Here is a 27,244-nt window from a genome sequence, read left to right as displayed (position 1 = left end):
ATAAGAACTGCTTTATTAGAATTATATAAGACTACTCATTAGCACTTCGCTAAATGCAAATCAATTATATTTAAACAACAGGATTATCATAATGAAGGTTCCATATGAGTAATAAATCATACAGCACAGGAGAGGCCTGATGCTGCAGCTGCCTAACCTCTCACTTAAAGCAGTAAGCTCAAACAAGCTGCAATACAAGCACAACTAATATGATAATAGCAAGACGGGAAAGGGATGGGTTTGTCACATCGGAGGACATCTCCTCTTTTTATGATAGGGCAAAGTCTTCCCACTCTGGACCTGAAGGGGGATCCTCTTCATTGACAACGTTAATTCCAACACCCTCATTCTGCCTAAAAGAAAGTAAAGCATTTATTATTAACAGTTTACAGAAATATGGAGGTTCATCAATTTGGCCTTATCTAAACATACCAAGTTGTCTTTGTCTTGTACAGATACCTAGTAAGCTTTACCATCTCTGTTTGCCACAATCTCCTCCTTGCAAGCTGGGGAATTTAGCATGTGCACCCACACTATCCCACCCTTTGTAAGAACCTTTTCTGCAAAGCTTTCTTTTTCTTCAGGTTTCAGGGCACATTTAATCATTTCTAGTTGTACAAGGCTTGATTTAGCACAGTTATCTGTCCCTGTAGATGTATTACTGGACAGATTTATTGCTTTAGAAGTCCATGCATTCTCTCAGTCAGCTCTGATGGTGTGGCGGGGGGGGGGGGGAGGATAAAATATGTGATAAACCCAAAAAATGCCTTTACAGACAGCCTGGTCTTTTACAACTTGTCCTGCAAAATGAGATCCATTATGGGTCGCCATGATAACTGATTAACTTCTAAAATCCATACAGAGTATGGCTCTGATCAGCTTCTGTTCAAGGAATTGCCAACAGGTTACCCAAATAGGTGTCACTTATAGTGAACAGGTATTAAATTGTTGCTGCTGTGGCAGGGGTCCAATGTAATCGATCTACTATCGCCAGGCTGGACCCAATTTCTCTTTTGAGATGGTTCTTCAGGGGAAGCTCTCCTTTTAATCTGTTGGAAAATAGGGGCCTGTTGATCTACTAACTCACAAGTCTTTGGGATGTTGAAAGAAACCAGAGCATTGGGAGAAAACCCACAAGGTCACAGGGAGAACGTGTACACTCCACGCAGACAGCCCCTGGAGTCCGGATTGAACCTGGGACTCTGGCGCTGTGATGCGTTAGCCGTCCAGTATTGAGGACAACTCCCCCTATCAGTGTATCAATTTTCTGGTGGGTAGGCAAAATCTACCCGGAGTTTGTGGTGCAGGGCGTGTGGTACGTTGTCAATAAAGTGTGTATCTGTGACAATGTCTCTTATCAGCCTGCTGGTTGCCTCACCTGTGAAAACCAGCCTGCAGATGTTTGTGAAGAGGAGTTTGCAAGGGTTGAGAGCGATCTTCCACAACAGTACCTGCATTGTCTGTTTGACTTCCTACTTTAATCTAGTAATGGTTAATGACCTGGGTGTCTTGCTCAGACTTTTCAGAGGGTAGTTAAGAATTTGCATATGATACAAGATAGGTGGAGGGGCAAGTGGTGTTGAGAAAGCGAGGAGTCTGCAAAAGAACTTGGACACAGATAGAGAATGGACAGGTGGAGTAGAGTGTCGTGAAGGTGCTACGGTTTCCTCTCACATCCCAGGCTAGTAAGTTAATTGGTCACATGGGTGTAATTGGGTAGCACAGGTCCATTGGCCCAGAAAGGTCTATTACTATGCTCCATCTTTTAATAAATAAATAAAATGTAAGTATATTACCTTTACTGACTCCTGGGAACCTCTGTACCTTGACACCAAGTGGAGGAGCATTTGGTTTGTTGTTGAGAACATCGAAGCCATCCTTGTTTCAGGAGTGCAGAGAAGCCTTCTGTAATTGGTGGAAGGAGCTTTAAAGGCTATAGAAGAAGAAGACATAAGCACAGACATGAAATGTACACTACTACCATATCGGCATCTATTATAGATAAGGCATAAAAATATAGAGACTGTACGCCATGGATTTACCGGATGTCATTACCAGGAGGAATTTGAGATAGCCAACCTATTTGCACCATTACAGAAAAGGTTAAGGGTGAATTTAATAAGAATAGTGTAATGTCCTGGTTCACGTTTTACTGTTGTGCTGTAGGTATTTCATTTAGCAGTTCTGTAACAGCAGTCTGTTCTGCTTTCAGCCTGTTAGGGTTATTGTTGAATATAAGGAGTGTGTGCCACCCAGTTAGGATGGTGGAAGTGGGGGGAGGGTCACTAAGGTTGGTCTTCGGTCTTTTGTTCATGGGGAGATGAAGAGAGAAGACATTGGGGAGAACCAGTCATAGGGTACGACCCGGTGGGAGACTCCTTTGTGCGAGATGGATTGTGAGCGACGTTTGGAAGTTAGCGTGGGCGTTCACATTGACCGAGGGCCCAGTGCCTGAGTGACAGAGAAGTTCAAGATGAGCTCCAATTTGTGCAGATTTGACTGTTTAATTATAATGGCCCCTTTATGTGTTTTCTTTCTTTTCTTTACTAACCTTGTAGTTAAGTAAGATTAATAAATATAATTCTTTCAGTCGTATGCAGTGTGCTGTCTGTTATTTCTTGGCACTGAGTTGTAACAGGGTAGCAAATTACGCAGCATCCACACAAACCAGGGAGAGCCGTCTCAATCTCACGGGTTTGGAGGGACCAGTGTGTGTCTTACCTAGACTTATGCAGCCAAGGAAACTAGCAGGGTTTCAATATGTAAAATAGTGAAGGATCTTATGAGGCTGAGTTTGTGATAATTAAAGGAGAAAGTTCAGAAAACTCTTTTTTTGCAAAGAATTAGTGGTCATGGGACACTTCCCACAGAGGTTGAGACAGAGAACTATGCATATTTTAAGGGAAGATCCACAGCAGTAGAAGGTGTGGATGGTAGAATTAATTTGGGATTATCCTAACAAAAAAAACCAAATAGACACCTTCAACAATAGTTCCAAAGCTCATGTAGAAGGCACAGAAAGAAATACAAACTCTGATGCAACTCAATCTATTTTTGTATACATTTTAAGTACTCTTATTTTCCTTAACTCAGTACAACTTTCAATATGCGATAAATTTTACTGTTTTATTGCACTAACAGTGTTTATTAATCTTTGGATAACACTTAGCTCATTGAAGTTGTGGTGTTCACTGAACTTTGCAATTAGCTTGCAGACATTTCATCACCAGTCGAGATAACATCGTCAGTACACAGTTGTTGGACTCATATTTAATCACCATGGCTTGTACATTCTTGTGTAGTATTTTCTCACCATGATGTACTTACTTGCTTACCTTGAAAACACTGGAAAGTTTTTTATTTGTTTCCAAACCTGCTCTTTGACAGTTTTCCTTCAGTTAAAGCAAGTCCACCTCTCATGACTTATCTGAATGCTGTTTGAACCTACTCACAAATTAGTTGGCAAAATCCCCTTCCCTTATTAAAATAAAACAAGGAAGTGTAACATTCTGTTAGTTATTAGCAGACCCAGTCACTTTAAAAAATCCTCAAAGACTGCAAGCCAGGATGCAAGAAGCACAAGCATGTTCCCTGAAGTTCTTACATGGCACGAAATGACACCGGATGAAGGACGTACAACCACACATAGAGTTGGAGTTGTATGGCAGAGAAATGGGCTAATCAGCCTAGCTCATCCATGCCATTCCTTAGTGCCCATTTACACTGGTCCCATTTGCCAACATTTCCCATCTGCCTCCTTCCATGCACAGCCTTTCTAAATACCTCACTAAATTTAAAAGCAGAAACACTCTTCTACCTGGCCCCCAAATAAAAGAATATAAGAACGGTCTATTGTCAGACTGGCCCTAGACACAGAGCTGACAAGGCAGTTTCCTGCAATCTTGGTTTAAGTTACAGTTGGTATTCTAAGTTAATGCTGATATTCCCATCAGTGCCAAATTTACATCTTTATAGAAGAAAAGAGCAGATTAAAGTTGCAATTGTTTAGCTGGAACAGAAAGATCAACAAATATTTGACTACATTTCAATAAAGTGGCATCAACAGTAAAATGACTAAATATGTTTTGATCCATACAATAGTATTCAACAAGAGCATAGCTCAGCTAATATTTAAATCCTGATGTCGTATGTTCCTTCATGGTAGCCCATTCAGGGAGGAAATATCATTGGTAAATTCAAAAGGGTTTTAACTTTCCTTCAGTTTTCTGTTATCGATTATACAGCACATTACGAAGAAAAATGGTAAATATAGGTTAATATTGAGGCAGCATTAAGCAGCATTCTGACAAAACAATTAATTTCTAACTATAGTCATAAATAATACATTTTTATATAATGAACATAAATATGCACACCAATCGCAGATTCTTAGCAAGAAAAACAGAAAATACTGGTAGAGGAGTATCAACAATGGAAATCTTACCTGATCTTTATGATCTATTCACAATACACGACTGTTTACTATCCTTATCTATTAAGATTTTTCCAGTATCTGTAATATTTTCATTTTCCCCTGCAGCTTCTTAGTGGTTTATTATTGAGCAGCCTGTAGGTTGAGGGGAAGAGTCAGAATCTTCTTATTTCCATTCAGAGAAGGTCTTGCTTTGTGGAACATAATCAAATAGAATTCTCTCTTGTTGGGTAACCTGAAACATGCAATGTATTTGCAAATTACTCTGAATATTACAAAAAATAAAGACTTTTAAAAAGTAGTCATTTTAAACCATTTGATTTACTTAGTACACAGTCTGTTTCAAATTTCATCTATATTCTTCTGAAATTTCCCAAGATTGTTCTTTATGATTTTATTCTTCCTTTCATATTATGTTCAGTAAAGAGATAACGATTTTCCTCGGATTCGTGCTGAAGTAAATGCAAATAATCCCCATGTTCAAAACATAACAAGTTCTGTTGGTGACTGGCCATCGGCCTTTTTTTTCCCGATTTAAGCTTCCGTTGTTCGCTGATTAAATCGATGAGGGAGATTGAAGCATCAAGGCAAATGTAGAGGTTTGGAGATCGTTTTGGTGCTTCAGTGCTCTGTAGTCTCCGAGAGGATTGCAGGAGACAGAGACAGCATGTGTGAACCTTGTGGCAGGCAGGTTGCACAAGTCGATGTTCATCTCCACTACACTGATTAAAGCGACAAGGGAGGGTGAAATATCGAGGCAATTGCAGAAGGTGAGTACCAGCTGCCTATCTTTTGAATGCTCTGCTACCAGAGCGTAGAGAACCTGCTGCTGTGCCTGGAATATGCTACCCAGGTTTTCAGCATTCTTTATCTGGACTTGGACTATAGACTTTTTGTCAACCTAAGGGTAGGGGTAGGCAACCTACGGCCTGCGGGCCAGATCTGGCTCACGAAGGTATTTTGACCAAATATTTAAGCAAATATTGGGATACTATGCTTATCCGGCCTGCAAGCAATTTTTCCTTATTCTGAGTGTTTCACACAACCATACTGATGGACATGAATGCCATCTTGTTACTTTGGCCCCAGGTTCTGATTTGTTCCAAACCAAACACTGGTATATACGGAGACATCCCACCTCTCCCGGAAGTTCCGGGAGTCTCCCGCATATTGATAACGGCTCCCTGACAGCTGCAAAGTATATACAATATCCCGGAAATCGATCTTTTGAGAGTGAGCAAGCGAGAGGGAGAGAGAGACAGAGAGAGAGAGCGAGTGACAGACGTCGCAAGAGAGTGACAGAGAGAGCATCTGATTGGTCTCTCTTTGTGCTAAGTAGGCCTATCAGTTTTCTCTGTGGACGGGCCTTACAGTCGACCTCTTTCTCTCTTTCATTGTACATCAGTTCAGTTTAGTGTCCTGCAGCACCATGGCAGAGTGTTCCAAAAAAAGAAAATATAAAACATACCTCACCCCAGACTACACTAAAGTGTACCCCTGCCTAATAGGGGTCAAAAATAATGACAGTGTTTCTCGCTGCACTGTTTACACCAGTGACTTTTCTATTGCCTGTGGTGGGTTAAATGACTGCAAAAGACATGTTGAGGTGAGTTTAACAGGTGTAATTTGTTCATTAGCATAGCTAACGTTATTTAAACTAGCTGGCTAGCTGCTAAGGTGCTCTGCCAGTTGGTGACGCTGCTTTTGGTGCTGCCAAATTCTAATTTGGGCAGGGGTGGTGGTGCTACCTCCCTGAAATGAGTTTTTGCAGGGTGGGATGTCTGTATATGAATGACGGGAAGGCAGACAACCTTTTAAAATGTATTAGATACTCTCCGTGCATGCACAGGTTTCCAGATGGGATCGTTCAAATTTGTAAACAGAAACAGCATCACTGTGTTTTATCAAGAAATCCATGCTAAATATCCAGATATTTCCATATGCTATGATACTTGTTGAATAACTCGCTCTTCGAAATAAAATTAAAAAATCATCATTTTGCTGATTTTTGCTTGCATGCAAATGAGTTCAAGCTGTTTGCTATTCCATTTGATATGAAAGTGGACACTGCATCAGAATTTTTTCAAATAGAATTGATTGAGATGCAGTGTGACGACATATTGAGACCGAAATTTCATTCTGAAGATGTGTCAGTGCTTGACTTCTACAGAAAACATATTCATCCAAGTGGGAAGTATCCTGACTTAGTGACCATGCAAAAAAGATGGCATCATTGTTTGGTAGCACTTATCTGCGTGAGCAATTATTTTCAAACATGAAGCACACCAAGAACCATTTGAGAACAAGATTGACTGATGCCCATCTGGATAATGCCTTGCTCTTGGCATCAACAAGTCTGACCCCCAATATTCAGAAGCTTTCAAGCAACAAACAGCATCAAGCTTCACATTGATTCATCGACTGTTTGCATTAAAATTTTCTTTTTTATTATACTTAATTTACCACCATTCAATGCATTATGTTCATACATCTTATGTTTAAAGACTCCTTGTGTCCTTTTAATTGATTCAAAAAATGCTTTGACTGAAATAAATTGCAACTAAACTGAGTTCTTTGATTACTAATTGGCATCCTTGGTTAAGCACAAATGATTTTCTAGCATGCGTTATTCGTTAATTTGAGGCAAAACATAACTAAATGTATTTAAATGGATAATTCCCATATTTCAAGTTTTTTATGGCATTTATGTGGCCCACCATCCGCTCATTAAAACGCAATCAGGCCCACAGAGGCAAAAAAGTTGCCAACCCTTGTTATAGTTTTTCATAGTTTTGTGTTTTTTGGCTGACCTTCCTTGTTTTTTTGTGCGGGGAGGGGGTTTTGAGGGTCGATGTGCCTTGTTCAGTTCTGTTCATTTTTCGTGCCGGAGGAGGGATTTGGGGGTTGATGTACCTGTTCCATTCCTGTTTGGTTTTTTTGCACAGGGAGGGGGGATTTGGGGATTGATGTACCCATTCCATTCCTGTTTGGTTTTTTTGCACAGGGAGGGGGGATTTGGGGATTGATGTACCCGTTCTGTTCCTGTTTGTTTTGTTTTGCACAGGGAAGGGGGATTTGGGGATTGATGTACCTGTTCTGTTCCTGTTTGGTTTTTTTGCACAGGGAGGGGGGATTAGGGGGTTGATGATTGTACTACCTTTTTTTTCTGTCTTGGTTTCATGGCTACCTGGAAAAGAAGAATTTTGGAGTTGTATACTTTGATAATAAGTGAACCTTTACCTTTAAAGTACATCTTTAGAATTGGCAGTTCTTCTAAAATAGTGATCTGAAAGAATTCCTACTGAAAACAGAATCAAATCACAAATACATATTTGCTTTATTGATGACATAGCTACAAAGCTTGAATACTGATTACAACAATTTTAATATTCCATTGTACATATTATATTCGCATTAAGAGTCAAGATAATGTATTAATGTAGAAAATTACGTTCATGTAAAGCAATTCAAGTTTATCATTGCTACTGCATCATAATTAGAATCACTTATGGTACAACTATATTGGCAAACCAAATTCAAACTGAAGAGAATGTGTATCAATGACGTGAATTAGATTGTAAATCCATTCAAAGGGTGAATTGTTGAGTTTTTAATTTCAGAGTTGGAGATGCTCCAAGATAATTATTTTCACAATAACTTTTTCTTTAGATCATCATTATTAGAAATGCATTCATCCTTTTGTTTTTCCACAAATTCATTACTTGAACTTGCTGATCTGGAGCATGCAGAGGGTGTGGGAAACATTTTTCTAATAAGGTGAAACAACTAGAAAAAACCGCTGCAAAGCGTCTAACCTACATCCGTCTCCCGGTGGCCCTTCCTCGAGTGCAAGCACTACTTGGCAATAAGTTACTTTTCCCACTTCTTAGCTGGAAAACAACTCTGAGAAACCAATGTATAAAGGAAATAATACAATCCATATGTTTTACTAACATCTTTTTAGATAATTCTTTTACAATTGTGTATGTAAAACACATTTTGCAAACTCAAACATTATATTAGGTAGATTTTGTGATTTGATTTTTTTGGTTTTGGATCTATCAGCTTTCTTTTCCTTGTAGTAAATATTGTTTATCCTATTCCTGTTTATAATTATGAATGAAGCAGACTAAAATCTCTATGCATGACTCAGACAATTTAAGGTACATCACTAAAAATTAATTGGTAGGATTTCTTTGACTGCACTATTTTAACATTAGAACTAATTTTAAGTATAGAGGCTTGGAGACAATATGCATGTAAACAGCCCCTCCAGCCCACTGAGTCCTATCCAACCATCAAACACCATTTGCCTGAATCCCATTTTATTCTTACTATATTCCTATGAAATCTCCCCAGATTCTACCATTCAACTCTTCACTAGGCTCAATTTATGGTGGCATATTAACCTAATAACTTGTACGTCTTTGGTATATGGTGGAGATCAGAGCATCCACAGAACATAGTAACTTGACACAGGCAACACCAGAGGTCAGAACTGAACCCGCGAGGCAGCAAGTCTTCTAGCTATTCCACTGTGCTGCCGTAAGAACCCGTACTCTGCTTCTAGTCTGATTTCATAGAAAAGTACGGAACAGAAACTTTGGTCCATCCTTTCCAGATCAAGAATAGTTAAGGAGATGTTGGAAGGTGTGGCCAATGAGGTAGTGAGAAAACTAAGTATAATCTATATCTGCAGCTGTTCTGTTGATGGGAAGATTTTTTTGTTAGAATATCATAGAACTCCTTTCTTGTATAATTCCTCCTTTCAAAGTTTTGTGATCTTGAAAGAACTTGCAAATTCATTAACAAATTCTATTGATGATTCAGTTGGACTCAGCAGTAGAATCTCAATCCAGTTCAGATGAGTTCAGTCAAACTGAACACTCGTATACTTTGCATTATGCTTCCAATTGAACTAAGTTATACTCTGCACTCCATCAAATAAAAATCATTCAAATGTTCTAACAGGTTATGAGCAGAAATATAAATCAAGCTGTGAACTCAACTAAATTCTGAAATGTAGTTAATCCTGGAAATGTGAGCTTACACCATCAATTTGAGTCTCATTCTATACAAATTTCAAACAATCTGTAGATTGTAGATGGTGCAATGTTTATTACAGAAACACAATCATAAAAAGATAAAGCGTTCACTTAGCTACTGGTAAACAAGACGAGGTAAGCTAACATAAGGCAAGGAAAATGATCTTTCATTCTGTACTTTCTCATCTCAAATAATTCTGTGAAAGCATAATGTGTTAGCGTAAGAAATAGCAATAAGAAGTTTAAAAAAGAGAAGGAAAATAGTGTTCAAATCACTGAGTGGAGAAACCTTCAATACACAGGGCAAGGAAGTAGTAAGAAAGGAAGATGCAATCAAATATTTTTTCCATCACCATCCATCACATTATCACTGGTACCAATTGATTCCTATTAGGTATGCGAAATGGCACTTCACAAAAATAACTAAACTGATCTCCATGTTGTATGGTTAATAATGGAGATTCCATCTCAGAGTTGAGCAGGGATTAGATCAGTTTTGTTCCCAGTTGTTACAAGTTGAATAAGACTTCCTGAGGCAGGTCTGGCAGCTTTATCAGTCCAGTTATAGAAGGTTCTGGAAAAAAAAATCACACACAAGTAATTCTCATAATGTGAAACAAAAGTTTCTTCAAAACATCAGAATGCAGTCTCAAGAATGAAAATGAATGTTAATAAATTTTAAACCTATCCTGATTTCATCATGCCTTCAAATTTTATTCTAAGATTATCATCTTTCATAACATATTAAGTTTGTGATGGCAAAATTGATTCAGAGAAAGTCATTTCAGTGAACCTAGCATATGAGGTCAACCCAGGATTACTACATTCCACCCCTAAGTCAGGAGATCTTGTCCCATCTGATTATCTCATATTGGTAAGGATTGGCCAAGTTTCAGTACGAAAATTTGAGTGATCTTTGCATGCCTGTATAATGCATCAAAGAACTTGACTTTCATTTAATATCTTTCATTCCACCAAACAAAATACAACAGCCCATTATGTTCTGCCTATTCATTTTAACAAAGAGAAATTCGGTATCAGTGGTAAGAATTTCTGGCGAATGTTCAGAATATAATCAGAATGAATTTGAAGAATATACCGTGTTACCATTTTTAAGCTTTCTCTCACCAAACTTCATTTATATTAGGGAAGACTTTCAAAAATCTATCAAATTAAACTCCCTGAATGTTTATTTTTATAATTTATACCAATAAGCATAGTTCCTAGAAAATTATATTGTGAATATAGGATGCTGGTTTCTATCAGGTATCAGCATAATTTAATTTCATTTCATTTCCCCGCAGGCTGCTATTGACATTAAAAGGTCATTGTCCATGAATCACCATAGATGTAATTGCTCTTTGGAAAAGTCAGCTACCCTCAGTAATTCTGTGCAGAATATGTGTCTTTTGCTAAAACAGACAAATAGGCCTCTCAATTTGGAGTCTGGACACTAGGCCAGACACAAAAAAATAAATAAACAGTAGCTCACTGATGCAAACTGAGTACAAACAATTGACCCAGCTGGATACTCACTCAGCAACAAATTCTAATGGTGTCCAGGAGCTGAAATCTGCATTAGGCATTGATTTCCTGTTCATCGGTGTATCCAAGGTAACTCTGGAAGATAAATTAAATTGAAGTGAAAGCTCTTGATGTCATAAGTATTTTATGTCTACATGTTACCATGGTGAAGGCTTGATAACATCAGTTTGCCCAGAAACAGGCAATTTAAAAGGACACACGCATTTCCATCTCTGTTTGGCAAGTTTAAATAAAAATTAAATTCAAATATATTTTCTCTACACTGATGTTTTCTAAATTATATACAAAATAAACCCCTTTGTCTGTCTTATCGGCACCACTAAGAAAGTGAGGTAGAAACAGATTATCTGCAGTTTTCCTGTCAAGGCTGATGGATGAGAATGTATAAATTAGGAAGAGAAGCAGGCTTTAAAGCTCCTGAAGCCACTCGGCCATTTAATAAGATCAAACAGGTTTTATTCATTGTAACATCTCAACTCAGCATTCCCATCTACCTGTATTATCCTTTCATTCCCTTTATTAAGTACTTTCTTAATAAAGTACTTATAATGTATTATAAGTCGAATTTAAATACATTAAAAGACATAAACTGAAGAACCTTAAAGACCCAAAACAGCAGGTAAATCTCAAGAAGATATAACATTGCCAAGGTATTATTCTCAAGAATCACTTTCACCCAGTCATCAATCAAGGCATTCCAGTAAGAATACAATGGAAATATAAAACAAGCTACAAAGGATGAAGTTAGACGTGACTAAAACCCTGCCAGAGGTAGATTTTAATTGTATTAAATATGATGAATGCGGAATAGTGATTAAGGAATTATAGTGTCAATAGCCAGAGAGGAAGATAAGGGGCTGAAGACACAGGAGATCATGTAGAACAAAGTCATGAAGCATTTATACATGAGAACAGTATGTGTGAAAGGTACATGTTAGCATTTGAGGAAATAAAGTTGGTCGACCAAGACAGGGATAGTGCAAAGGCTCCTCTTTTTTTTGGTCAGTATACGTATGAATTTTAAACACATTTATGGACACAGACATGGGCAACCGAAGTGCTAAGACAAGAACAATATTACTGAGGGATAGTATATGAAATTTAAAGGTTAGGATTCAGCAAGATCAATGTCTTTGGTCTTCAAAATGAAAGTTCATTGAAAACTGTGACTCATTCAGGAAATGACACAGAACAACTAATCTTACAGCTGAAATGTTGAGAATTCATAGGGTTGGATAACAATACTCAGAGCGGTGACATCTGATCCTGCTACTGCTAATAAACAGGAGGATCCTGCGGTTTAAAAGTGCAGGAAAGATAAAGAAAGCCTCTGATCAACATCCACCATGGCCACACATATACTAGAAATGGTTATTTACAACAATTCCCCTTTTACATCATCCAAATTACACCAGATATGTTGGTAATTTAACACATTATCAGGAAACCAATTATCTCTTCCCTCAATCAACTTTCCAGCTCTTTGCTTCACCCACTCCCCCTCTCCCAGTTTCACCTATCACCTTGTACTTCTTCCTCACCATCTTAATCTGACTCCTTTTCCCTTCCTTCCCAGTCCTGATGAAGAGTTGTGGCCGAAAACCTCGACTGTTTATTCCCAACCAGAGATGCTTCCTGGCCTGCTGAGCTCCTTGAGTGCAGTGTGTGTATTGCTCTAGATTTCCAGCATCTGCTGTACTTCTTGTGTCAATTATTTATAACATTTCTACTCCCTTAACAAATAGTGTAATAAATACATGTTGTTCTAAAATCATAAATGTGATAAAGCCTCCAAAAAAAAAGAAACTTCAGTCAGCTGATATGTGTATTAATCGTTCTGTGCCTAAAGAGCTAAATGACAATGCTGGTGGCACCATTACTTCATTCACAAAATACAGACCATTCCTATTCCTGTTACTGAGTTACAATTTGGGCAACATATAGTAAGTAACCCATTAGATTCGAAGAGATGTCGAAATCAAATGGACTTGGTTCAATTTTCAAATATGTATAATCATTCTTCTGTGGTGCTTTTTTTGTTTTACTACATCATCAAATGTTTCTCAGAATGGTATTCACCGTTAATTTAATCCCACCTTCAACTATATAAGCATCTGATGTACAAGACCTCCGAAACATTTTTTGCTGAAATTGAAACAGAGGTCCACGAGCCAGTCCTCACTGGAGGATCAGAGCTGGCAAGGGTTCGCAACTTCCCATGCCTCAGTGTTATTATGTCCTGGGCCCAGCACGTAAGTGCAATTATGGAGAAAGCACGGCAGCACTTCTGCTTCCTTAGGAGTCTGTGAAGATTCGGCATGACATCTAAAACTTTGACAAACTTCTATAGATGCACGGTGGAGAGTATATTGACTGGTTGCATCATGGCCTGGTATGGAAACACTAATGCCCCAAAATGGAAAAGCCTATGAAAAGTTGTGGATATAGCCCAGTCATCCATGGGTAAAGCCCTACCCATCACTGAGCACATCTACATGGTGGTGTTGCAGGAAAGCAGCATCTATCATCAGGGACCCCCAGGACATATCCTCTCCTTGCTTCTGCCATCAGGAAGAAGATACAGGAGCCTCAGGACTTACAGCACCAGGTTCAGGAACAGTTATTACCCCTCAATCATCAGGCTCTTGAAACAAAGGAGATAACTTCACTTGCCCCATCATTGAAATGTTTCCACAACCTATGGACTCACTTTCCAAGGACTCTTCATGTCATTTTCTCAATATATGTTGCTTATTTATTTATTATTATTATTTATTTCTTTTTGTACTTACACAGTTTGTTGTCTTTTGCAACTGGTCGAATGACAAGTTGGTGTGGTCTTTCATTGATTCTATTAGAATTATTATTCTATTATGGATTTATGAGTATGCCCACAAGAAAATGAATCTCAGGGTTGTATATGGTGAAATATATGAACTTAGATAACAAATTTACCTTGAACTTTGTTTAAAGATTGTGGCATGATAACATTTTAAAATATTTATAAAATGTGTGGTTAAGCGATGTACAGTGTTCAGTTTAAGAAAGGCAAAAGCAGAAAAAACTAAAATGAAATTAAAGTAGAGATTGTTGGAACACTCAGCCAGTTTAAGGCCGATAATCTTTCAACAGAACTGTTCCAAAAAAACATCACTGACCTCAAATATTAACTGTTTTCCTCTACGTAAATGGAGAAGAGGATTATCTTTATTTGACGCACATAAAAGCATACAGTGAAAGGCATTGTTTGCGTCACATCAAATCAACGATGATTGTGCTGGGTAGCCCACAGTATCACCATACTTACAGCGCCAACATAAAGGTGCACAACACACTAGCTCTAACCATAGCCCTTTGGAATGTGGGCGGAAACCATATTACCCAGAAGAAGCTGATGCAGTGATGGGGAGAACATACAAACTGCTTACAGACAGATGGGAAGTGAACTCTAATCTTACACTGTAAAGTGTTGCACTAACCGCTGTACTACCACACCGTAATGCTGCCTCACCTATTGAATATTCCAACATATTCCATTTTCATCTCAAGTTTCTGCAGGTTTTTTTTACTAATTCTGATTACTAATGAATGAAATAAACTTTGTTCTTTTAAAGTAGCTTCTAGTAATTAATATCTCACAGTCATTTTATTGAAGTAAGAGTATTCAGGTTCCTTGTACATTGAATACTTGCAGTAAACAGTAAGGCAATTATTAAATCAATCACCAGAAAATGCCACATACACAAGTAACATGAACACTCCAGGACCAGAACAGAAATCTGTTTCAATCGAAACTATCATTTCAAAATGCTTTACAGATATATAATCAAAAGTGGATAATCAGTCGCACACATGACCGGAGATGACTCAATTGAGAGAGAGATTAAAAGGCGGGGAAACTTCCTGAGCTCAAGGCCCAGATCCTTGAAAGGAAAGAGAATAGAAGAATCAAAGGAGAAAGAAGTGGGAGGAATGACTGAATGATTCCAGGACTGAGGAGGGCAAAAGAGAGATCCCACCACCATGATAAATATCAAGAAATTACATCTATATAACATTTTTGTTAAGCATCAGAAAACACTTCTCCAGAGAGATTTATGAATTTAAGACTGAGGATATTAAATCTGAAGCTCTGGGAGACAACATACATGAACAAACACAATGGGATGGGTAGGCATGACTTAGGATGCAGGAAAATTTTGGCAAGGAGAGAAAGATCCTATGATTATTAAAAAAGCGATAGCCTTGAGCCAGCAGCAATAACCAAAATGATTTTACGAGTGAACACAGTAATGATAGATTAGAAGAGACTTGATATGTTCATTACCCCAGAGGGTTAGAAGGAGATAATAGAAGTTAATCAGCTGACAAAACAGAGACATGTCCAAATCCCAAGGATGTGAATGACTGGAGATAAATTATTTTTGCACAAATACAACAGTTTCACAGAAATGTGGAATAACACATGAAACACAGACAAAAAGCTTATTTAAACAGGACTGAAATATTGAAATATTTAACTTTAAATATTTTATCCTAAATTTCAAGATACACATTGTTAGCACACCATGCACCAATTCAATCAATTGACAATTAATGCCAAGTGCTTTGTGAGAGATAACAGTAATTTTCTCCTTAAATGGGACAGGGAACATTAGCATGTTCAGGGTAGACTTGATACTTACGGCAAAATTGCCAGAGCAGAAGATCCAACGGGCAATCCGCTGTTCTCTCCAGCTAGACTCCGGCACAGTTGATGTACAGCTGCTTTCGCCATGCCATAGCCCACCATTCCTAAATGGGAAACAGATGGGCTGAAACACACAACTGGTGCGGTTCCTAAAGCAACGGTAAGTTCTTTACCTCAATCACAACAACCGCAAGACATGTTAAATGGGAGATCAAGCTGTTTTGTTTCCCCACCCACCAAATGGCTGCTCCATGGTTTCTAGGGATTCCACACTCAGAATCACTCAGCAGATACTCAACCAGGCATCCTTTTCAGTCAAAAATGGTACTGCACATTGCAATCCTAATATGTTGTATTTGTTCAGTATTTTTCACAATCAAGGCCCCTCCTAACCTAATTACACAATCCTCTCAGTATAATCATTCCCATGCTCCTTAATTGAAATACTTTTGAACCAACAAACTAATCTTCCCTCTGAATTTATAAACTCTACCCACAATTATGAAGAGGCTTTAAGTTAAGGCTTTACCTCATGACCGTTGACTTGATGTTGGATGTTAGGGATCATTCTGGAGTAATGACATTATGGGTAGCACAATTATGGATTAAGTAAAATAAGAACCAGTCTTTAAGAAATAAAACCTGTGCACAACTTAATGGGACATTATGATTCTGTCCCATTGAAACTACATTGGAAATGACAATAGGTGAATGTTCCTGCTATTTAATGCACAGTGCAGTCTCTTAACCTTCTGGTTAGCTGTACATTCATGGAGACATCCCACAACACTGTAACAAAGGGGGTATATTTCACGTGTCTGGCTTTTGAAACAGACACCAGCATTGACTATTCAAAAGGGGTTCTGCTGGTTGTGATATGCTACCATTGTAAGTATTAATTCTGTAGATTTACCTGACTATATTCAAAATGTTCAAGTTAAGTAGGTGACTATTAATTGAAACTGTAGTTTTTTGTAACCTTTGTGTTGAAGAAGTATAAAACTTCCTGTCAGGAGAGTGAGATTCTTTTGGACTGTCTCTACAGAAAGTTTGTTGTATGAATAAAGACTTCTATATTTCCCAGTGACAGCTCCCTTGTGACTCAGTTTTAGTTCAGTCACAACAGAGGTCTTCAAGATAAGGAAAATGAGGTAAATAGCAATCCTTTGGTTTGCATCCAGCCATCTACCTGAAGTCACCAGTGTTGTGATCCCAGCCACATTAACCTGTTGTGATCCCACCCAGACTGACCTGTTTGGAATCTGATGGACCATATTGACCCTTGATATCTGAGAGTCATCCCAGAATCAGACCATAAAGCCCCATCCGGGCAGCCCTGATGGAACTTTGATACTCTATGTCTATGGCACTATTGCACAAAAAAGTGTTCAAGGGGCTTTTAAACATTTACTTTTGTTAAATTGTCATAGAGTCATCATGGTGCAGCACAAAAACAAGGCCAAGGAGACTATGTCATCTATTAAACACCCATTTACACAAATCCATTTTCTTCTCCCACTTTCCAGGCACACCCCACAAGTTCCCCCACTCTATAATACACAAGGAACAATTTACAGTGTCCTGCTAACATACCATCCTGCACACCTTTGGTATGTGGGAGGAAACCAGCACAGTCACAGGGGGAATGTGTAATCTCTGACAAGGAGAAGTTTTTCAGAGAATTTTTAAAAATCATTCAAGTAGAGTTGAATATCTTGAAATCGCTTTTAAAATAAATGAATAAATAAATATCACAGGCAGTGGGAATAGTAACTCAAAGTAAAATAAGTAAACTCAGGTTCAGTAACCCTGGTTCCTGTGTCAAACTGCCAAGTTCAGTGAGAAGACCATTGGTGGAGCAGATCATCAGATGAGTTTCATCTGACCTCCAGCTCATCTCTGACTTCTGTATTTTTACATGCAGACATGAAAGTTGGAGGCAAGTTGCATAGCAGGTGACAGAAAGCTACTAATTATTTACAGAAATGTCAGACAAAAACAAGTATAATCCATCCCAAAGATCTTTGTGGTTGATATGATGCAAACAAGGGAAGACAAAATAATTAAAACATAATTTAGAAAAGACATCTTTATATAAGGAATAAATAGTTAATTAATAAACTTAAAACTAATCAAATGTTTAATATTTACCGTTTAAAAGAAATGCCAAGAAATATGTTTGGAAAGCAAGATTATTAACATTCCATTTTTAATGGTTTCCTAAAGAGTAGATTGATCTAAAAGAACTATGAACTGCATTCTATTGTCAAAAAAGCAAATCCTTAAAACCCAGCAGTAATAGTTGGGACTGACTAATTATTGACAGTGCACATTAGGAAACCAGTCACAGTTCACTGGCCCCAACAGTTGTTCATTCTATCGATTAAACGCAAGGTCAAACCAAATAACCCTGCACAAATTTAAACCAGCTGCTTCATTTTCATTTGAACACATAACCTGAAAATGTGGTTCTAAGTGGCTAGAACTTCTGAAATAATCATCATGAGACCAATATTGCAAATGTACTTTCTAAGTATAAAATCATACCTTCAATAAATAAGATACAAGGATATTAAAACCTTTTGATCTCACAAAATCTGCTTCAAAATTTTATGAATCTGCCAATTCCCTATTACATAATCAGTACATCTGTTATCCCCACTGCAATCTTCAAAGGTTGAAAGCAGATAAGATTAGCAAAATAAGTAAAAACCAAACCTAAGTGTTTCTATCTTTTTCTATTTTAATTTCAGACTTACAGCATCAGCAGATATTTTTGTATTTTGATAAGCTTAAACTATTTAAACTAAGCGCAATAAACCAGCAAAGAACTATGGTAAATAAATAAAAAGATAAATTATAACTAAGATAATGTTCAGAAGCCGCGACGTCCAAGGTATGTTTGCATAATGGCAACAATATGGTTTTGATCACAAACACTTCAAAACATTGTGCTATCGATCCAAAGACACGTGGGGGTAAATTAAACATTAAACATTGGCATTAAACATTTGCTTGTCATCTTCAATAGAATACATTTGGTTCCAATGAAGCTATGGAGTGAACTATGAATACTTGAAAATTCTGCAAGCATTTAGCACAATCAGCCACATAGTTTCAAAGGACAACAGAACATACTAGTCCAGGCTCTTCAAAATAGCTTTTCTATTAATACTACACTAGCTGTCCTTAAGTGAAGTGGTGTGATTTTCTTTCCTTTTTAAGAATTTATCAAATTCCCAATGTTGAATCCCGATGAAACTGCTTCCACTGCTCCTCAGTCTTCAGTCATTTCCTACCTCTACAACTCGATGTGCAAAGACAATTCTTATCATCTCCCCACTGATTCATAGCTTTCTGAAGCAAACAACTCCATGCTAAAATTCTAATAAGATATTAAATTAATTGTTTTTTTAACTCTTCTTTCCCCAGATTAAAGCAGAGTGGCAGCTGAGTCTGGACAAAATGCCAAAGGCCATACAACTGAAATTGAGAACCGACAAAAGAGGCTGCAGAGGGCTCTATGGGATTGGATAGCCCAGACACAGGATGAGGATCTGGTTATACAGGCATTTATTTCCCATCTCCAACTCGCTCTGAATGGAAGAGATTAATGGATCTGCCGTCACATGCACCATGTATGAATGGCAAATTTCCTTCCTAGAAGGACATTGCTGAACCAAATGGATATTTGAGATAATCCTATGGGTTCCAGATCATTGCTACAGAAATAGGTGTTTTTTCAATATCTCTGTGGATCAATTTTTACAGAGTCTGAATATCCCCTCACTTTCATCTGATTTCAAAGCCAAACTTAATGCGCCCATATCACCAGAAGAAATATCTTTTGCAATCTCTGCACTGTCCTCAGGGAAATCTCCTGGACCTGATGGGTTCCCTGTGGAATTTTATAAATCATTCTCTTCACTTCTTTCTCCTCAGTTACTTTCAGTACTATCTGACTCGTTTAATTACGGCAAATTGCCACCCTCTTTCAATGAGGCATCTATTATTCTTCTTTTAAAAAAGGGCAAAGACCCAACAGAGTGTTCCTCATACAGGCCGATCTCTCTGCTCAATGTTGATTTAAAGATCTTAGCTAAAGTGTTGGCTCATAGATTAGAAACCGTTATTCCCTCCATTATCTCTGATGACCAAACAGGCTTTATTAAAAACCATCTCCCTTTTTTTTAACATTCGGCGTCTATTTAATATTTTATACTCAGTTCCAACTGGGACTCCTGAATGTGTTATCTCCCTTGATGCGGAGAAAGCATTTGATCGTATAGAGTGGAACTACCTTTTTGCAGTCTTAGAAAAATTTGACCTCGGCCAAAGCTTCATCTCTTGGATCCAATTGCTGTACCTGTGTCCTATTGCTTCTGTTCTAACTAATTTTCAGAAATCCCAAGTATTTAATCTCAAACGTGGCACCCGTCAGGAATACCCCTTAAGTCCCGTTCTCTTTGATTTGGCTATAGAACCTCTGGCGATAGCATTTCGAAATTGTCCTGAATTGACCGGGATTTGGAGAGGGGGTGTTGAGCATAAAGTTTCTCTCTATGCTGATGACTTATTACTCTTTCTCTCAAAGCCGTCTACATCCTTACCTCTAATGTTTTCACTTCTTGACCAGTTTAGCCAGATCTCTGTCTATAAACTCAACTTACATAAGAGTGAACTTTTCCCAATTAATAAAGAAGCACAAGAACTAATATTTCGTGATCTCCCTTTTAAAGTAGTCCATAATCAATTTACTTATCTTGGAATTACAGTCACAAGGAAGTTTAAAGACCTCTTTCGTGAAAACTTTGTCAATCTTTCATATGCTATAAAACAGAGTCTGGCACAATGGTCACCTCTATCTATGTCCTTGGTAGGTCGTATTAATGTTGTTAAAATGTATGTTCTCCCCAAATTTTTATACTTATTTCAATCTATCCCAATTTTTATTCCTAAATCTTTTTTTGATTCCTTAGACTCTATTATTTTGTCATATCTGTGGCAGAATAAGCGCTCTAGAATTAATAAAATCCACCTCCAAAAATCTAAAAAAGAGGGTGGCATGGCTTTACCTAACTTTCGCTTATATTACTGGGCAGCTAATATACATTGTGCTGCCTTCTGGTCTTTCTTCCACGGTCAACCCGAGTGCCCTAACTGGGTGGCAATGGAGTTGAGCTCCACTAAAGAATTACCTAGATCTGCACTTCTTGGCTCTGCACTCCCTAGCAGTCTGCCCAGATCAATAGCTAATCCTCTGGTTAGACACACTTTGCGTATATGGGCTCAGTTCAGGAAATGCTATGGTTTCCAGGGGTTTTCCGTTTCTAGCCCTGTCGCACATAATCACCTTTTTTTACCTACTACGTACGATTCAGCATTCCATGTTTGGTACAGGAAGGGCATTAGACATTTTGAAGATCTCTTCATTGATAATCGCTTCGCTTCTTTTCAGCAGCTCTCCATTAAGTTCAACCTGCCTAACGCTCACTTTTTCAGATATCTCCAAATCCAACACTTTACTGCTCCTTTAATTCCTAACTTTCCTGAAATGCCTGCGAAAAATGCTATGGACCTATTTCTTTCCATTAATCCACTAGGTAAAGGTTTAATTTCAATTATCCGAGATAAACTAGCAGCCTTACGATGGGCCCCTGTGGATAAAATTAAAATGGCCTGGGAGCAGGATTTAAATATCTCCTTATCTGAGGAGAGCTGGGACTCAGTTCTCAAATCGGTTAACTCAACCTCCCTTTGTGCTCGCCATTGCCTCTTACAGTTTAAGATTGTTCATAGAGCCCATATGTCTAAATCTAAACTATCTCGATTCTACCCTGGCATTAGTCCGCTCTGTGATATATGCAAGAGGGGTGTGGCCTCTCTCATCCATATGTACTGGTTCTGTCCTAGCTTGGAGAAATTCTGGAAAGATGTCTTCACTACATTATCGGGTATTCTGAATCAGCACCTAGAACCAAAACCCTTAATTGCTCTGTTCGGTTTTTGGGGCGAGACAGATTTATGACTGGGTCCGACCAAATGCCGAATACTATCCTTTGCCTCTCTCCTGGCGAGACACTTGATCCTCCTTAGATGGAGAGATGTTGCCCCGCCCACTCATGCGCAATGGCTTAACGACATTATGGCCTGCTTGGAAAAAATTCATTATTCAGTTCTCAATTCGGATCTAAAGTTCCATAAGGTCTGGGGACCTTTTATCGAGTACTTCCATAACCTTCCTCTTGACTAGGGTTTTTTTTTTCTCTTCTTTTCGGTCCCTTGCTTTCAGCTCCCTTTTTTTTTCTGGTAGTAGGCATTATTATCCTCTGTTGCTAAGTGTATACATAGTCTGGGAGTTTGACTGTCCGGACTTATACTCTTTATACTGTGTGGTGGTTGGTCTGGAGTTGTTGTTTTTTTCTTGTGTTGTGGGGCTTGGGGAGGACACTAAGCTCACTTGTCTTTAATTTAGGTGCTTTTTTTGTTAAATTCTCTTCCTTTGTAGCATATTGTTATTGTATGCTTAATCTTGCACTGTATTAATGCTTCTCATTGGGATTTGGGGTTTTTAATTTTGTAAAATGTTTTGAAAAACTAATAAAAAAAATTTTAAAAAAAGAAATAGGTGTTTTTTAAATTATTCCAGATTAATCACGAGTTAAATAAATGTCAATGCAGTAAGTTAAATATTTTAATTTAATGATGTCTATTAAACTTCCTCAAGATTCTGACCTCACTGCTAGCTTCAAAATGAATTAAAGAAAGTTTGAATTTCAAAGTAAATTTATTATCTAAGTATACAGTGTCTATAATAAATATTCACCCCCCCCCCACCCTGGAAGTTTTCTTGTTTTATCATTTTACCACATTGAATCACAGCAGATTTAATTTGGTTTTTTTTGACAATGATAAACAGAAAAAGACTCTTCTGTGTCAAAGTGAAAACAGATCTTTACAAAGTGATCCAAATTAATTACGAATATAAAACACAAAATAATTGATTGCGTAAGTATTTTCTCCTTTAATATGACACACCAAATCATCACTGGTGCAGTCAGATGGTTTTAAAATTCACATTATTAGTTAAATGGAGGTATGTTTTTGGAGACCTGTGTACAACCAAAATGTTTCAATTGCTGACCCTCTCCACCTCCGATCCTCCAATGAGGACTGGCTCATGGACCTCTGGGTTCCACCTGCTGAAGTCAATGATCAACTCCCTAAAAAAGGATCTGGTGCTTTCCAGGCATTCATGACAAATCAACTCTTCTCAGGCTCCTGTACCTTGGTTTTAGTGACACTGAGCGAGAGATTGTTGTTCTGGCACCACTCAGCCAGATTTTCAATCTCTCTCCTATCTGCTAATTCAACACCACCTTTGATTCAGCCAACAACAGCAGTATCATCAACAAACTTAAAAATTTGTTCCAATAAAAGTCGTAGATTTATCCAAAATGATTGAATTTTAAAACAAGACCAAGTAGAATGTAAAAAAGTACCAATTTCTTGATTACATCGAAAACATTGGTCAGACATATTTGAATTTAATCTATTTATTTTCTGTGGTGTTATATATAATCGATGTAAAAAATTATATTGTACTAATCTAAGTCGAACATTTATTGTATTTATCATATTATCAGAACATAATCTTGACCAGCTTTTTCCATCAATTTTAATATTCAAATCAGATTCCCATTTTTGTCTTGATTTATGAATTCCTGATTTAATTGTCTGTTTTTGAATCAAATTGTACATACAGGATGTAAATTTTTTAATTTTTCCTTTTTGAATTAATATTTCTATTTCACTAGGTTTTGGCATCAACATTGTTTGACCCAGCTTTTCTCGTAAATAAGCCTTTAATTGAAAATAACAGAAAAGAGTGTTGTTTGATAGTTGTTTGATATTTTATATTTATTTTTTAATTGATCAAACGACATCAATATACTTCCTTCAAAACAATCACCGATATATTTAATCCCCTTTTGGAACCAATTATGTAAAAGTTTATTATCCATAGTAAAAGGAATAAGCCTATTTTGAATTAAAGTTCTTTTTGCTAAGTAAAAATAAATATTAAAATTGTTTTGAACTCCATGGAGCATGTGGGGATCCTCCGATATCCAGGCAATCTTTCTCTTCTTTCTTTCTTTTTTTCCTTTCTTTAGACAAGGGTTAAGGGGGGGGAGGGTTAAGGGGAGGGGGGAGGGTTAATATTATTTTTTCTCTTGTTTACTATTTTATCATTCTTTGTAATTTTCTAAAAAATTTAATAAATAATTTTTATTTTTTTTAAACAAACAAACTTAAAAATTGGATTGGAGCTGTGCTTAGCTTCACAGTCATAAGTTAAGGTACAATGCATGGAAGCAGCTTTACCAGAACAATCAAGAACATAGGGGACCCTGTTGAAAAATCCACAGGAAATTTTACCCTTCCAGAACTCCTCTCCCCAAAGGTCTCACACTTAAATGTTGCAGCTCAAGATATTCTGGTGCTATTGTTCCTTTTCAAATATATGCATTAATTATAATGAGGCTATTGAGTGAAACGATCGTTCTACCGTCTGCTGCTGCAATGTCTCAGACAACCTCAAGGTTCTTCAACCATTACTTAGAAGTAAAATAAACTTTCAGAAGTTCATATTATTAAATTATGCTCCAATGTTGAAACTGCATCTGGATCGTTAATGAATTAGTGACTAATTCCACTGTAGTTCTCAATCAGTCCACTATATAAATATATATGTACACCAAAAATAAGACAGACCAAGTTATTTTTTGGTGGCATTTCAAATTACATAGCAAAGCAGCAAATACATACATACATTTTAAGACTTAAAGACCTAATGGTAATAAAATCCATTTAATATTTTCAGAGAGCAATCAGGAAAGACCCACTCACCTGGAGTCCCACTTAAAGCAGCACTTGCTCCAGTAAGTGCCAACAAGCCATCATCTTTGAGATATTTTGAGGCTAAATGACTGGAGATTGTAGATGTCCACATGCTCTGCTTCCACATCAAGTCAGCATTTTTATAAAGAGCTTGGAAAAATAAAACAACAAAAGTCATTGCCAAATTTTATTTCGCATCAAACAAAAATTAGCCATAATTGCAAAATGGAAACATAGGATCATTTCCCCAAAATGTCAAAGGAAAATGGTATGCATCTGAAGTATCTTAAAGTTATTACAATATCAGTGTTTACAGAAATAAGCAAGGAGACAGTTGAAATATTCTCTTTAATGCAACACTGCAGAGCAAAGAATCAGAAAGCATTAGGGCCCTTCATTACTCCTACACCCGTGGGACAGACATGATTGCATCCATATAATATTGTGGTTACATTTTTCCATAATTAATCTTAAATTTCAATTAATTACTCTCATGCACTTAGCATCATTTCCCACACTGAAGTATGGAAGGACTACAGCTGGTCACTTCTAAGTTCTCAAAATTATCAGAGCCTGCATGATCCAAAAGGTAAAACATGATATTCGGGCTAATGTAAACTTAAGATCAATAAACCCAAAGGCATTCACACCCTCATTCAGGTAGCATGTTAAAAACAGGTATTTTCCCAAATGAATACATTCTGCTGATTTAAGGTGGAAGTGATAAGATGTTATCATAAGCTTAGTAAAATTAGAACTTAATATCATGCATTCATGCAAAATCCTTAATTGCTAAATCATATGCATTTTGATTAAAACATTGTCCTTGTATACAAATGATAAGAAGGGAGTGAGTGCTGTGGCTGTGTGAAATACACACACTTACATTTTGCTTTTGCGCTACCGCCTGCCCAACCCCCTGCTACACAGATGATGACATCCACCTTCTGCTCCCCAAGAAGGCTGGCAATATCAGCGGTAACCTGTTGAAATCAGAACGACATGCAAAACTTTTATCATTGCTTTCACAATCAACAGATGAATTTTCAATTCACCCTAAGGTCCTGAGATGTGTTGAGAGGGTCAAGAGGGAGAGGATGTTTCCTCTACTGGGAGAATCTAGAACTACCGGTCACTGTTTAAAAACAAGGGGGCTGCATATTTAAGGCAGAAGTGGGGCAAATGTTTTCCTCTCATCCTCACCAGTCTGAAGTTCTCTCCCTGAAAAGGCTGGTGGGAATAGAGCTACTGAATATTGTTAAGACAGAAGCAGACTGATGTTTGATTAGCAAGGGGTGAAAGGTTACCAGGGACAGATAGGCATGCAGAGTTGAAATTACAGTTAGATCAGCTATGATCTTTTTGAACTGCAGAGAAGGCTTGAAGTCTCTTTGGGTTACCTGTGCTCCTAATTTGTATGCTCATATCCATCTTATTAATTATAATACCCTATCTTACATTTATTACCTGATCTGCTTGTCTCAATCCACTGCAGTTGCCATCCATATGTACTTGTCAGAATCAATTATCATCTCGGCTCCTGTGATGGAGACAGCTTCCCTACCAACTGTCACCTACTCATTGCATCAATAGCAGCTGTCACCTGGTCTACCTGTACCCGTATGCAGCTGTTGTCACCTTTTCTGTCCACACCTGTCAAGGACCATAATCACCTTCTTCCTCTGCACACACCAGGACTAAATGTCAGCTGCTCTGCTGTATCTTTAGGGGTAGCTGTCACCTGTGGCTGTGATGGTCTTCAGCTGTTACCTGCTCTGCCTGCTCGGTGAAGGACTCGCTCGTCTTCACAATGATACTCGCATTCGCCTCTTCATTAGATGTGAAATCAATGGAGGCAACCCACTGCAACAGAGGAAAGTTATATGTAACACGAAACAAATCCAGGCGACGATGAAACTCCAACACAATCTGACATATATATCCGCCCATCTGTCAATCCACCTGTGGCTCCACTGGTCATCAAACACAGCGTGCTGAGTGCAGCACGAAAGAGGAGTTTAACGCTCAGTTATTGAAATGTAAAATCATATGTCATTTTACATTTCAGCGTTGAACGTGTATTCCGCTTCGCACAGCACATTTAATGGAAAAACACGGAACTGAATTCATTTTATTCTCCCAGTTACACGTCCCTAGCGTTGACCGTGTGCCCAGGACCCAGTCGTTCCTACTTTAGCTACATACCCAGTGCTTAGATTTAAAAAGCTCCACGCATTTGGTTCCTAGGGCGCCTTTTCCTCCGTACACGATGACTTTACGAGCTGCCGCCATTGCCGATAGTCTTTCGGAACGAAAGCAAGCCGGTCGTTCCTGCCTGCTGCACACTGTCACTCAGCTGAAGACGTTCACTGAGGCACTCAGCCCAAACATGGCCGACTCTATCTGCCATCAGCACCACCTTCGCCCTGGAGGACTTACTGCAACCTGTACGCAAAACCAAACTGGAAGCGACCAGCAAATCTGCAGATGCTGGAAATCCGAGCAACACGCACAAAATGCTGGAGGAACTCAGCAGGCCAGGCAGCATCTGCGGAAACGTCGACTGAACTTTTTTCCATAGATGCTGCCTGGCCTGAAAATAACCAGCACCATCGAACAGGGGAAATCAAT

At 38.0% G+C, this 27,244-nt stretch overlaps 1 protein-coding gene and 1 long non-coding RNA gene across 2 annotated transcripts; both read right to left on the bottom strand.

Moving 5' to 3' along the window:
- Positions 1-86: 86 nt before the first annotated feature.
- Positions 87-4,656, bottom strand: LOC140738001 (uncharacterized). Its single transcript, XR_012101277.1, has 3 exons — positions 4,445-4,656; positions 1,797-1,933; positions 87-353 (listed from the first exon to the last, which is right to left on the bottom strand). It is a non-coding gene; the product is annotated as an uncharacterized lncRNA (long non-coding RNA).
- A 3,089-nt stretch (positions 4,657-7,745) lies between these two features.
- LOC140738000 (dihydropteridine reductase-like) lies at positions 7,746-27,024 on the bottom strand. Its single transcript, XM_073064948.1, has 7 exons — positions 26,819-27,024; positions 26,384-26,476; positions 25,500-25,596; positions 24,623-24,763; positions 15,708-15,816; positions 11,014-11,097; positions 7,746-10,051 (listed from the first exon to the last, which is right to left on the bottom strand). The coding sequence occupies exons 1-7, from the start codon at positions 26,903-26,905 to the stop codon at positions 9,946-9,948; spliced, it is 717 nt and encodes a 238-aa protein (XP_072921049.1). The 5' UTR covers positions 26,906-27,024; the 3' UTR covers positions 7,746-9,945.
- Between the last annotated feature and the right edge of the window lie 220 nt (positions 27,025-27,244).

The sequence above is a fragment of the Hemitrygon akajei genome, chromosome 13 (assembly GCF_048418815.1).
Source record: "Hemitrygon akajei chromosome 13, sHemAka1.3, whole genome shotgun sequence".
Lineage (NCBI taxonomy): Eukaryota > Metazoa > Chordata > Chondrichthyes > Myliobatiformes > Dasyatidae > Hemitrygon > Hemitrygon akajei.
Note: the sequence above shows the minus strand (reverse complement) of the source record. Positions and strands in the feature narration are given on the sequence as shown.

Bases quoted from the DNA above. Each gene is read 5' to 3' on its own strand.
- LOC140738000 (XM_073064948.1), bottom strand. From the start codon at position 26,905: ATGGCGGCAGCTCGTAAAGTCATCGTGTACGGAGGAAAAGGCGCCCTA. The intron at 15,817-24,622 runs GTGAGTGGGTCT...TTTCCCATTTAG, and splicing joins TGCTTTAAGTGGGACTCCAG to GAATGGTGGGCTATGGCATG. The intron at 10,052-11,013 runs GTGAGTATCCAG...TTTTTTTTCCAG, and splicing joins CCATTAGAATTTGTTGCTGA to AACCTTCTATAACTGGACTG.